The sequence below is a fragment of the Gorilla gorilla genome, chromosome 17, assembly GCF_029281585.2.
Source record: "Gorilla gorilla gorilla isolate KB3781 chromosome 17, NHGRI_mGorGor1-v2.1_pri, whole genome shotgun sequence".
NCBI classification, from domain to species: domain Eukaryota; kingdom Metazoa; phylum Chordata; class Mammalia; order Primates; family Hominidae; genus Gorilla; species Gorilla gorilla.
The window spans coordinates 50,247,870-50,261,712 of record NC_073241.2 but is presented as its reverse complement, the minus strand read 5'-3'; the positions used below and the strand labels follow the sequence as shown (position 1 = coordinate 50,261,712).

Genomic DNA, 13,843 nt, shown 5'->3' with positions numbered 1-13,843 from the left:
TGGTATGTGTATACCACATTTTGTTCATCCACTCATCTATCAATGGAAGGAATATTTTATAATTTTTATTTTTAATTGTTAAAAATATATAACATAAAATTTACCATCTTGACCATTTTTAAGTCTAATTTATTTGTGATCATATTACCCTCATAAAGAAAATGACTTTGGTGAAACCAGAAATGGTTGCATTCTTTTTTATTGTTTACGTTTTTTTGAGATAGGAACTTGCTCTGTTGCACAGGCTGGAGTGCAGCAGCATGATCACAGCTCACTGCAGCCTTGAACTCCTGAGGTCAAGCAATTCTCCCACCTCAACCTCCTGAGTAGCTGGGACTACAGGTGCATGCCACCATGCCCAGCTAATTTTTGCATTTTTTGTAGAGATGGGGTTTCACCATTTTGCCCAGGCTGGTCTCAAACTCCTGAGCTCAAGCGATCCGCCCACCTCGACCTCCCAAAGTGCTGGCATTATGGATGTGAGACACCACACCAGGCCAGCATTCTTTCTCTTTTAGGATAATGCCCAGATTTGTATCACATTGTAATTTCTTCACCCTCACAGGTACTCCTGCAGGGTAGGTAATGTGGATATTTTTCAGTTTTACAGATAAATTAACCAAAAACTTCATTTAAAAACTTGCCTAATTCATAAAGGTTTTACTCAAAGTGAGACTAATCCAGGCAAAGAGGATTATCACTATTAAAACCTAGGAATTCCTCATGCATCGTTGGTAGTAATAGAAACTCAGTTGCAGAAATAGAATCCCATTACACATTAAAAGTTAGATACTTGGGAATGTTTGAACTGGAGATATTGACAGTCTTTGTGAATCTAAGAGGCAGAAGATTGAGTATAACTAAGTGAATAAATGAACAGTTTTTAAATAGTAATAAAATTCAGTTTGTTTTCAAAAAGATTCCTGGCTTTACCTACTCACATATTTTTCTATTTTCTATTCCTGTTAGCAGCAGCATCCATACTACCTAATGAAAACAAATATGCATAGAAGTTGCCAGATGTCTCAGGAAAAAATTGGAGGGAGGAGTTCTTTTTAACCTTAGTTAGAGATGGGAACATAGTTTCAGGTCCCTTGGGGCTTGATGATTAGCTATAATTCAGTGGAGAGAGGTCAGGGTCAGTTTTTGTGACTAAGGAAACAGAAAATACAGTCTCCTGTTGGTTCTTAGCTGAGGAGTGTTGTGCAATCATATTTCTCAGGGACCAGGCTTAAAATAGATCTGATTATAACTAAGAAAGTAACCACTTTATATGTAATAGGAAAGTCACAGAGTTCCTTAAATTGTTTTCCTAGGCCTTTTTATACAGCTTATTAGCTGTTTGAAAGTCTCTTCATCTCCCTTCTTTATCTGTAAACCAAGGAGATAAGAATAGGTTACCTCTATAAATCTTTCCAATTCTAAAATTCTTATAAGTTTGTGATCTGTGTTTGACTGAGCTTTAAGCTCCTTGCTTCAGAGGCAGAGATCATCCATGTACTATCAACAGTGGTTTTTAACTGAATCTATTTTTTAGATATCAGTAAAAGTTAAGGAAAATTTATAGCATGATTTATTGTTAGTTTATTCTTTTTCAGAGTTTCTTTAGTTTGGAACTTAAACGTGAATAAAAGCTCACATACACTAAAATAATGCACACAACTTATGTGAGTTTCAACATACATATAAAAGTGCATTGTGGGTTTTTTAAAAAATCACAATGCTTATATTACTCTTTTCTGGTCTTTAAGAACTTTCAGGTCTCTCAAGTATAAATTTAGTTTGGGATGGTGGGCTTCTGGCAGAGTCTTGATTGTTATTCATTAATGGAATGTCCTCCATATATGATCTCTGTTGCATAGTCTTTTTTATTTTTTACTTTTTATAACCCTTTAAAGTATGAAAACCATTCTTAGCTTGACGTCTGTACAGAAACAGGCTGCAGCCCTGATGTTTGCCAGTACCTGGACTAGTGCAACAATAAAGCTGCAATTGATTACAGGGAAAGTTTCCAAAAGTTCAGGCTATAGAGGCTTAATGAAAGTGATCAAAATGTTACGGAGGATTGAAATTTTAACTGAATTGATAAGCTTTCATCTAGTAAGTTTATCTCTGATTCTTCAGATTGAAAGGCAAAAATCAATTTTTTTAAATTAACCATTTTTAAAAGTCTTTTTCTGTTTTTTTTAATTGTTTGCTTGGAACCAGAAGTGCTTCAGATTTTGGATTTTGTGTGGTTTGTGAGAATATTTGCATTATGTATACTTACCAGTTGAGTATCCCAAATCTGAAATCCTTGAATGTCATGTCAGTGCTCAAAAAGTTTCAGAATTTGGAGCATTTTGGATTTTTGGATTTTCCAATTAAGGATGCCTAACCTGTACTATAGTGACCTCTTGTGTACTCATCATTAAGCTTCAAAAATCTTCATTTGGTAGCCAGTTGTGTTTCATTTTGTACCTCCACCTCCCCTTCCCAATCCTCTGACACTGAATTATTTTGAAGCTCATATCAGGCACCACATTGTCCTTTTGTAAATACATCCTAATTTGTAAATATTTCATTATCTTAAAGATAGGGACTCTTTTTTAAAAAGACAAACATAACTACAATGCCATTATCAAAGGTAGAAAATAGATGACAGTTATATAATATTATAAAATATCTAATTAGTGCTTAAGTTCCTCTAGTAGTCTCATAATTTGTTCTTATTGCATTTATTTTGCTTGAATTTGGATCCAAAGTTTGGACATTGCATTTCATTAATACGTCCCTTAAGTTTATTTTAATCTGTATTTTCCTCCTCCCTTTTGTGTTCTTTGTAATCTCTTTTTGCTGTTGTTTTCGGTTAAAGAAACCATGTTTTTTTCGTCCTGTGAGTGGCTCCTGTTCAGAATTTTACTGATTTCATCTGCTGGTATCATTTAGCATGTTGCTCTGTCCGCGGTAGTACTTTAAACTAGACGTTCGATCTAGAGATGTGATCTACTTCGGGTAGGACTTTGTCAAGAATACTTGTAAGTAGTATTTAGGTACCAGGAGACACATAAACATAAAATCTGGGCTGGGTGCAGTGGCTCACACCTGTAAAACCAACACTTTGGGAGGCTGAGGTGGGTGGATCTCTTGAGCCCAGGAGTTTGAGGCCAGCCTGAACAACATGACGAAACCTCATCTCTACAAAAAATAAAAAATTAGCGAGGTATGGTGGCACGCACCTGTAGTCCTAGCTACTTAGGAGGCTCAGGTGGAGGATTGCTTGAGCCCAGGAGATGGAGGTTGCAGTGAGCTGAAATCGTGCCACTGTACTTCAGCCTGGGCAACAGAAGAAGACCCTGTCTCAAAAACAACAACAAACAAACGAATGAAAAAAACATAAAGTCTGGCTGTATCTTTTTGTGGTGTTAGTAGCCATTGATGATCATTGCCTAGGTCCTTTGTTTCTTTAGGAATTTGCAGTGGTGATCATCTATTTTTATCCTTCCTCCTTCATTTGTTAATTGGAATACTACTCTAGAGATGAACATTTCCTCATCAATTATATAGTAGTTACTTTGAGGTACAGCTTATAAGAGAAAGTCAGGTTAAATACTTAATTCTTTGTCAGTTTTTGGAACAGTGAGTTATTTCCCAGGCATCCTCCAAAGATGATTAGTGAATTTTTAAAATATATTTGTGAACTCATGAATTTTAATATATTTAATATATGTTAGCCCTTTGCATTATTCTTAATGATGCTCACATGAAGTTTAGTAGGAATTCTTTAAGTTTAGACACTACCCTAGTAGTTTGGGATCACATCCTTGCTTTTTGATATGCATAGATTTTCCAGAATTATTTTTTGTCCCAGACCTGAAATCACCCATTTGCCTAGGAACTCCAGTTCCTTTTGTAGCATATGACATTCAGGGTCTATAACCTGAATTCTATGGGTGCTCACTACTGTTGGGTTGGTCAATGTTTGTAGGTCATTTTAATGGACAGAGGTAGGAAACAATTTTTTTTGTAATTAATAATTTCTTATTTATTGTGATCAGGAACTATTAAAAGATTTCTACTTTGGGATTTCTACTTTTAATGATTTTTTTTCTGGCTTAGTTTATAAATGATTTTTGCATTTCACTGTTACATGGGCATTTGAAAATTGTCAATTTTTGTATGAAACATCTTTTTGGGTGAAAAGTTGATCCGTTTTCTAATGTAATCCATCAGTTTTCTAAGATTGCATTTATTCTTTGTCTCTTTGTTCTGTCAGATTTTAAAATGTGTTTTAAAAGTTTTCACTATCATTGTGGGTTTTTTCTCATAGCCTCCCATGTATTTCTTTTTTTTTTTTTTTTTTTTTTTTGAGACGGAGCCTCACTCTGTCACCCAGGCTACAGTGCAGTGGCATGATCTCGGCTCATTGCAACCTCCGCCTCCCAGGTTCAAGTGATTCTCCTGCCTCAGCCTCCCAAGTAGCTGGGACTACAGGCATGCGCCACCATGCCCAGCTAATTTTTGTATTTTTAGTAGAGACAGGGTTTCACCATGTTGGCCAGGATGTCTTGATCTCTTGACCTCGTGATCTGCCTGCCTCAGCCTCCCAAAGTGCTGGGATTACAGGCGTGAGCCACCATGCCTGGCAGCCTCCCTTGTATTTCTAACAGCTTTTGCTGTCTATATTTTTTAATTAAGGTGAAATTCTTTTAACAAAAAGTTAACCATTTAAAAATATACAATTCAACAGCATTTACTACAATCGAAATGTTCACAAATACTTCCTCTATGTGGTTCCAAAACATTTCATTTTGAAACTACAAAATAGGATCCATTAAGCTGCCCCTCCCTATTTCCCCCTCCACTATCTCCTGGCAACCACCAATTTCCTTTCTGTCTCTGAATTTACCCGTTCTGGATATTTCGTATAAATGGCATCATAGAATGTGTGACCTTTTGTGTCAGGCTTCTTTCACTTAGCATAATGTTTTACAGGTTCATCTATATTGTAGCATGTGTCAGTAGTTCATTCATTTGTGGCTGAGTAATATTCTGTTATATGTATTTACCACATTTTGCTTAGCCATTCATCTGTTGATGATATACATATAACAGAATATTACTGTGGATTGATTCCACCTTTTGGCTATTGTAAATAGCACTGCTTCAACATTTGTGTACAAGTATTTGTTGGAGTACCTGTTTTTAATTCTTTAGGGGTGTATATTTAGGAGTGGAATTTCTGAGTCATCTTGTAATTCTATGTGTAACTTTGGAGGAATTTCCAAACTGTTTTCTGCAATGGCTGCACCATTTTACATTCCTGTCAGCAATGTACAGGATTCCAGTTTCTCCATATCCCTGCCAACACTTGGTATTTTCCTTTTTTTCGGTTAGCTACTCTGGTGGGTATGTGGTGGTTGTCCCATTGCTGTTTGTTTTGATTTTCATTGTCCCTAATGACTAATGATATTGAGCATCTGATATCCAGTTGTCCCAGCAACATTTGTTGAAGAGACTATTCTTTCCTGTGTAAATGGTCTTGGCATCTTTGTTGAAAATCGATTGGCAGCCAGGTGCAGTAGCTCACACCTGTAATCCCAGCACTTCGGGAGGCTGCGTTGGGCGGATCGCTTAAGCTCAGGAGTTTGAGTCCAGCCTGGGCAACGTGGCAAAACCATGTCTCTACTAAAAATACACAAATTAGCCAGGCATGATGGCACGCGCCTGTAGTCCCAGCTGCTTGGGGGACTGAGGCCGGAGGATCACTTGAGCCTGGGAGGCAGCGGTTGCAGTGAGCCAAGATTGCACCATTGCACTCCAGCATGGGCGAACACAGTGAGACCCTGTCTCCAAAAAAAAAAGAAAATCAATTGACTATAGATATCATGCATCTATGATATTCTGGATTCTCAACCCTATTCCATTGGTCTGTGTGTTTGTCCTTATGCCAGCATGTACCACACTGTTTTGTTTTGTTCACTGTAGCTTTGTAGCAAGTTTTGAAATCAGGAAGTTTGAGCCCTCCAAGTTTGTTGTTCTTCAGTATGTTTTACGTATTCAGGGTTCTTTGCAATTCTGTGTGAATTTGAGGATTGGCTTTTCTATTTCTGCAAAAAAGACCTTTAGAATTTTGATAGCAATTTCTTTGAATCTGTAGATTACTTTGTGTAGTATTGCCATCTTAACAATATTAAATCTTCCAGCCAGGCGCCAGTGGCTCAAGCCTGTAATCTCAGCATTTTGGGAAGCCAAGGTAGGCAGATCACTTGAGCACAGGAGTTTGAGACCCCCCTTGAGCAACATGGCGAAGCCTGTCTCTACAGAAAATAAAAATTCAGCCAGGTGTGGTGGTGTGCGCCTGTTGTCCCAGGGCTCCAGCCTGGCTGACAGAGGCAGACCTTGTCTCAAAAAAAACCAAAACTAATATTAAGTCTTCCAATCCATGAACAAGGATATATTTTCATTTATTTAGATCTTTTAAAATGTGTTTCAGCAGTGTTTTTGTTCGTTTGTGTGTTTGTTTTTAGTTTTCTATATACAAATTTCTTCATGGGTATTTTATTCTTTTTGATGCTCTTTTAAAGGGAATTTTCTCAATTTTCTTTTTGGATTGTTCATTGAGTATGATGTTAGCTGTGGGTATTTCATGAATACCTTGCTTTACATATTTTTAATGCAGTGTTTTTTGGTGTGTAAGATTTTGACTCCTGTATCTTCTGGGTGGATTAAAATTTGTATTATAAATGATATTAAATGTATCTGACGCTGAGGCTTTTTCTTAATGTACATTTTCTTCTTATATCTTGCCCATTAATTTATTTTTAATTTTTGTATGTTCTTGGTGGGACTCAATGCCTTTTTGTAGATTATGCCTTTTTGTAAATTTTATATTTTATTTTGGCATTTTAACATATTTAAATTAGTTTTTTGCTAAAACAATGATATTTCAGCAAATGGTATTTGTCATGATGAATGAACTTTTTAATGTATTGTGGAATTTGGTTTGGTAGCATCTTGTTGAGGGTTTTTGCATGTGTGCTCCTCGTGAATATTGGCTTATAGCTTTTTTGTTTGTTTGTCTTTTAAAATGTGTCTTCATCTGGTTTTGGTATCAAGGTAATACTGGCCTTGTAGAATGAGTTTGGAAACATTCTCTCCTCCTCTATTCTTTGAAATAGTTTGAGTAGGATTGTTATTTGTTCATCTTTAAATGTTTGGTAAGGGCCGGATGCGGTGGCTCACGATTGTAATCCCAACACTTTGAGAGGCCAAGGTGGGAGGATCACTTGAGGTCTGGAGTTCCAGACCAGCCTGGCCTGGCCAACATGGAGAAACCCCATCTGTACTAAAAATACAAAATTAGCCAGGCATGGTGGTGCATGTCTGTAATCCCAGCTACTCGGGAGGCTGAGGCAGGAGAATCACTTGAACCCGGGAGGTGGAGGTGGCAGTGAGCCGAGATTGCATCACTGCACTCCAGCCTGGGTGACAGAGCAAGATTCTGTCTCAAAAATAAAAAAATAAAAAGTTTGGTAAAGTTTAGCAGTAAAGTCATTCAGTCCTGGGCTTTTATTTGCTGGAAGACTTTTTATTACAGCTTAGATCTCATTACTTGTTATTTGTCTGTTTAGGTTTTGGATTTCTTCATGGTTCAATCTTGGTAGGTTGCATGTGTCTGATCTTTATTATTCATTTTCTTCTACTAATTTTGGGTTTGATTTGCTCTGGCTTTTCTAGTTCTTTAAGATGTATCATTAAGTTGTTTATTGAAACTTTTTCTACCTTTTTGATGTAGATGCTCAGAGCTATAAGCTTTCCTGTTAGTACTGCTTTCACTGTATCCCATCGGCTTTTGTATGTTTTGTTTTCATTATCATTTGTTTCAGGAAATATTTTAATTTTCTTCTTAATTTCTTCATCAATCCGCTGGTCATTCAGGAGCATATTCTTTAATTTCCAGGTATTTGTATCGTTTCAAAAATTCCACTTTTTGGCCAGGCATGATGGCTCATGCCTGTCATCCCAGCACTTTGGGAGGCCGAGGCGGGTGGATCACTTGAGGTCAGAAGTTCGAGACCAGCCTAGCCAACATGGTGAAACCCTGTCTCTACTAAAAATACAAAAATTAGCCAGGAGTGGTTGCAGGCACCTGTAGTCCCAGCTACTTAGGAGGCTGAGGCAGGAGAATCGCTTGAACCCGGGAGTCGGAAGTTGCAGTGAGCCAAGATCACGCCATTTGTACTCCAGCCTGGGGTACAAGAGCGAAACTTCGTCTCAAAAAAAAAAAAAAATCCACTTGTTGTTGATTTCTAGTTTTGTTTCATTGTGGTCAGAGAAGATAGATACATGATGTAATTTTACTTTTTTTGAATTTTTCAAGACTTGCTTTGTGGCATAACATATGGTCTGTCCTTGAGAATGATCCTCATGCTAAGGAGAATGTATATTCTGTGGCTGTTGGATGAAATGTTCTGTAAATATTTATGAGGTCCCATTTGGTCTATAGTGCAGATTAAATCTGATGTTTTCTTTGTTGATTTTCAGTCTAGGTGATCTGTCCAGTGCTGAAAGTGAGGAGTTGAAAGTCTCCAGGATTGGGGTCTATCCCTGTCTTTAGCTCTAATAATATCTGCTTTATATATCTGGTTGCTCCAGTGTTGGGTGCATCTGTATTTACAATTGTTATATTCTCTTGCTGAATTGACCCCTTTATCATTACATTATGACCTTTTCTGTGCCTTTTTATAGTTTTTGTCTTGAAATCTATTTTGTCTGATACAAGTATAACTGCTACTGCTCTTTTTTTGTTTTTGTTTTTGTTTTTGTTTTAATTGGCATGGAATATCTGTTTCCATCCCCTTGTTTTCTCTGTGTATGTCTATGTGTACTTTTACACATGAAGTGTGTTTCTTGTAGTCAACAGATCATTGGGTTCTGTTTTTTTGTTTTTTTGTTTGTTTGTTTTTTGGTCCATTCAGCCACTCCATGTTTTTCGATTGGGCAGTTTAGTTCATCTGCATTCACTGTTATTGTTAATAAGTAGGGACATACTCCTGCCATTTTGTTATTTTTTTGTGATGGTTTTGTGGTCTTCTCTTCCTTCTTTCCTTCCTGTTTCCTCTTAATGAACATGATTTTCTCTGGTGATAGGTTTTAATTTCTTGCTGCTTATTTTTTGGGTATCTATCTGTTGTATGTCTTTTGATTTGAGGTTACCATGAGGCTTGCAAATAATATCCTCTAACCCATTATTTTAAACTGATGATGACTTAACAGTGATGGCATTAACAAACTAACAAACAAGCAAAGAGAAAACTAATACAAACTCTACACTTTAACTTAGTCCCCTGCATCTTAACTTTTCGTTGCTTCTATTTATAATCTTACTGCATCTTGGAAAGTATTGTAGTTGTTATTTTTGATCAGTTCTTTTAGTCTCTCTACCCAAGATATGAATAATTTATACACTGCAATTGCAATGTTACAGTAGTGTTTTTCAGTGTACTTATCATTACCCTGTGGCCACCACCCCTGGAACTGTGCTGAGTCAGACCTCTGAACCCTTAGAACCTTCTTCGTGTGCTTGAATATTGGTATCTTTTTCTAGATTTGGGAAGTTCTGTATTATTACCCTTTGAGTAAACTTTCTACCCCTATCTCTCTTTCTGCCTGCTCTTTAAGGCTAATAACTCTTAGATACTCTCTTTTGAGGCTATTTTCTAGATCTTATATGCATGTTCCATTCTTTTTAATTCTTTTTTGTCTCCTATGACTGTATTTTCAAATAGTCTTGTCTTCAAGCTCACTAATACTTTCTTTTGCTTGAACATTTCTGCTGGTAAAAGACCCTGATGCATTCTTCAGTATGTCGGTTGCGTTTTTCAACTCCAGAATTTCAGCTTGATTCTTTGTACTTATTTCAATCTTTTTGTTAAATTTATCTGATGGGATTCTGAATTCCTTCTTTGTTTTATCTTGAATTTCTTTGATTTTCCTCAAAACAGCTATTTTAAATTCTCTGTCTGAAAGGATTGGTCCCTGGGGCCTTATTTAGTTTCTTTGGTGAGATTATGTTTTCCTGAATGGTTGTGATGTTTGTGGTTGTTTGTTGGTGTCTGGGCATTGAAGAGTCGGGTATTTATTGTAGTCATTGCAGTCTGGGCTTGTTTGTACCTGTCCTTTTTGGAAAGGCTTTCCAGGTGTTCGAAGGGACTTAGGTGTTGTGATTTAAGTTTTTGGTCACTGTAGCCATATCTGTATTAGGAGACATCCCAAGCCCAGTAATACTGTGGCTCTTACAGACTCTTAGAGGAACCATGTTGGTGGTTTTGGGTAAGATGTGGAAGAATTATCTGTATTATAATGCAGAGGCTCTTGTTCTCTTCCCTTTCTCCCAAACAAATGGAGTCTCTCTGCACTGAGCTGCCAGGGAGAGGTTGGGGAGGGGTTACACAATCACCCTTGTAGCCACCACCACTGGAACTGTGCTGGGTCAGACCTGAAGCCAGCACAGCACTGGGTCTCAATGCTGCCAGGCTTGGGACTCTCCCTTCAGGGCAGTGGGCTCTCCTCTGGCCCAGAGCAGGTCCAGAAATGCCATCCAAGAACCAGGACCTGGAATTGGGGACCCCCAAGAGCCTGCTTGGTGCTGTACCCCACCATGGCCAAGCTGATTGTTGGTTCTTATGAAGGTGCTTTTCTGTGCGAATGGTTGTTCAAATTGGTGTTCCTGCAGGGAGGACAATCGGTGGAGGCTTCTATTTGGCCCTTCTCTGCCTCCCCCTGTTTTATTTTTAATTGACACATAATAATTGTACATACTTATGGGATGTTTTGGTACGTATATGCAATGTGTAATGATCAAATTAGGGTAATTAGTATGTCCATCTCCCCAAACATTTGTCATTTCTCTATGGTGAGAACATTCAAAATCATCTCTTCTAGCTATTTTGAAATATGCAGTATGTTATTGTTAACTATAGTCAGCCTACTGCATGGTGGGAACATTTTCACTCTTCAGTGCTGCTTTTGGATAAGCAAAAGGTCTTAATTTCTTGTATTTGATGTAGTCCAGTGTATCTAGTTTTTTCTTTACTGTTAGTGCAGTTTTTAGTGTGGCCTATCGAAAAAGTCTTTGACTAGATTATGAAGATAATATCTTCTATTAGCTTTTAGAAATTTCGTTTTAATCAACTTAGATTATGATACCTAGTGTTTGGGCCCTTATTCCTCCCACTATGTTTTTATATTTTCTGTATATAAAGCTTCTTTGCTTTCGTGTATTGCACAGGTAAGTTCTAGTTTATTTCCGACATTTCTTTTCAGACAGAGTAAATGAGGAAAATAAACTATACTTGATTTGTCTCTTTCATGTGGTTGCTAGGAATCTTGCGTGGATTCAACCCATATAGTTTATTATCTTGTCTCCTTAGGAGTTGGTTTGTAGTAAGCTGCTTCTACATGAAAAATTCAAAGATTAATCTGAATTACTATCTTTGTACAGATTTTTTTTAATGATTTTTAAAACAGATTTTCTCCTAGAACTCCTGGGCTCAAGCGATCCTCCCACCTCAGTCTCCCAAGTAGCTAGGACTACAGACTTGTGTCACCACACCCAGCTGATTTTTGTATTTGAGACAGGGTTTCACCATGTTGCCTAAGCTGATCTCAAACTCCTGAGCTCAGGCAATCTGCCTGCCTCAGCCTCCCAAAGTGCTGAGATTACAGGCATGAACCACTACACCTGGCCTATTTTAAAGATAATTATATCATTTATTTTTTAAATTATAATTTCTAAATAGCACTTCAACATTTAAACATCTTAGCACATTTGCTTTATCTCTGTCCACACAAACACACATATACTCTGTATTTTTGGTCAGTTATTTGAAAGAAAGCGGCAGCTGTTTCTTTCTCCTACATGAACATACTCCAACATGAAAATATCTTGAGTGTGTAAATAAAATTATTTATTTCATTGTTCTCTAGATCTAGAACTAATCTAGCAGATATGCATTATCAGGTGCCAAAGATTTAATATTTATTTGTTTATTAAAGAACTACTTTAGAAACCCTGAAATATGGGAGGTGACTAGAGTACATTTGAGAGTGGAACAAGTACAGTAAGTCAAACTGTACTTTGAGTAGTACAGAAGTTTTACTGGCCCATCTGGTACTTCATCTATTTTCCTTGTCAAATCCTAGGCCACTTTGAATCACAAAATATGAAAATATAATTTTTATTTTAAGCTAGACAATATAAGTATATTAAGTCAGATATTACATGTGTTAAATTTGTGTGTTTATTAAATATTTATGCCTTAAATACCTGTAAGGTTAAAGCATGTTTTAATGAGTAGACAATTACTAAATACATGAGTTACTACCATTGCAAGGCATGAACATCAGGTAAGTTAAAACTAAGCTTTGTTAGAGTACTTGAATTCCTTAAAAACTTAGTTTTCTATGAAAATAGAGTTTGGCTCCATTAAGTTTAAAAGTAATTTTATTAAACACTTTGCAGTGTCTGGCACATATGGACCACTTAATACTTGCCTTAATTAACTAAAGGCTCTCACCTTTAATGTGGTTAGAAAGAGCACTCAGTGCCGGGCGCAGTGGCTCACACCTGTAATCCCAGCACTTTTGGAGGCTGAAGCAGGCGGATCACGAGGTCAGGGGATCGAGACCATCCTGGCTAACAAGGTGAAACCCCGTCTCTACTAAATATACAAAAATTAGCTGGGCCTGGTGGCAGGCGCCTGTAGTCCCAGCTACTTGGGAGGCTGAGGCAGGAGAATGGCATGAACCCGGAGGCAGAGCTTGCAGTGAGCCGAGATTGTGCCACTGCACTCCAGCCTGGGCAACAGAGCGAGACTCCGTCTCAAAAAAAAAAAAAAAAAGCACTCAGTAAGGACTTGGATCTGATTTCTAGCTCAAGCTGAGGCTTCATCTCTTTGGCTACTTGTAAATAAGGAATATGCACTAGATTATATCCAATTAGCATTAATATTTTTATTCCATATCTTGTGTTTATTGTGAAAACACTTAATAAATCTTATCGGATCAGGACTAAGTTGTCAATACTGAACAAAAAGACTTCTTTCAATGACTACAGACTTGAACTTTTTTCTCACTTGATAGCTCGAATTACATCTTTACAAGAGGAGGTGAAGCATCTCAAACATAATCTCGAAAAAGTGGAAGGAGAAAGAAAAGAGGCTCAAGACATGCTTAATCACTCAGAAAAGGTAAATGATTTAACATATACCAATTATTATAAAATAGTAATTACTGATTATCGTAGACTACTAGGTAGTTTTATAAAATAGCATTTATCCTTAATGTTTATATAGTTACATTTCTAAAAGTTTTTATGTTTGATTGGTTGTATGTGGGGATGTATGTATGTCTTATTTAGGGTTTTGTTATTTGTTATTTTTGTTTTTACCCTAGAGAGCATTAGATGTTTCATGTTAACAGATCATCACAGATTCCTTTGGTTTGGAAATACCTTTTTATAAAGTATGTTTCCCTATTTTCTTTGTACATGAGTAAGATGAATGTGCTGTGAGGGCTTATGAAGAAGGAAAACAACAGATCAGTACGTGGTAGATGATGAGTACCTGTTCTGTTGTTTTACAGTTAGCAAAATAGAAAAGAGCATAAAGTGATTGGCCTTTGCATTTAGAATTTTCTTAACAATAAAAATTTCATTGGTTATTCTCTGTTATATACCTAGCTAAGAGTTAAATAGATGATATAGAGATACAGCTGTCACTTTTTCAAAGCCTCTGAAATGTTGGAGGTTCAATAGAACCTCAGGTAAATTATCAGAAAAGCCACTACTTATCTTGTCCTT

The 13,843-nt window shown here is 37.0% G+C and overlaps 1 protein-coding gene across 2 annotated transcripts in view; it reads left to right on the top strand.

Moving 5' to 3' along the window:
- The window catches only part of ROCK1 (Rho associated coiled-coil containing protein kinase 1), a 161,452-nt gene that overhangs the window by 105,372 nt on the left and 42,237 nt on the right, over nt 1-13,843 (top strand). For both annotated transcript variants that reach the window (XM_004059230.5, XM_055368617.2), the window contains exon 17: nt 13,126-13,232. In XM_004059230.5, coding sequence (XP_004059278.3) covers nt 13,126-13,232 — 107 coding nt within the window. The remainder of the gene's footprint in view (nt 1-13,125; nt 13,233-13,843) is intronic.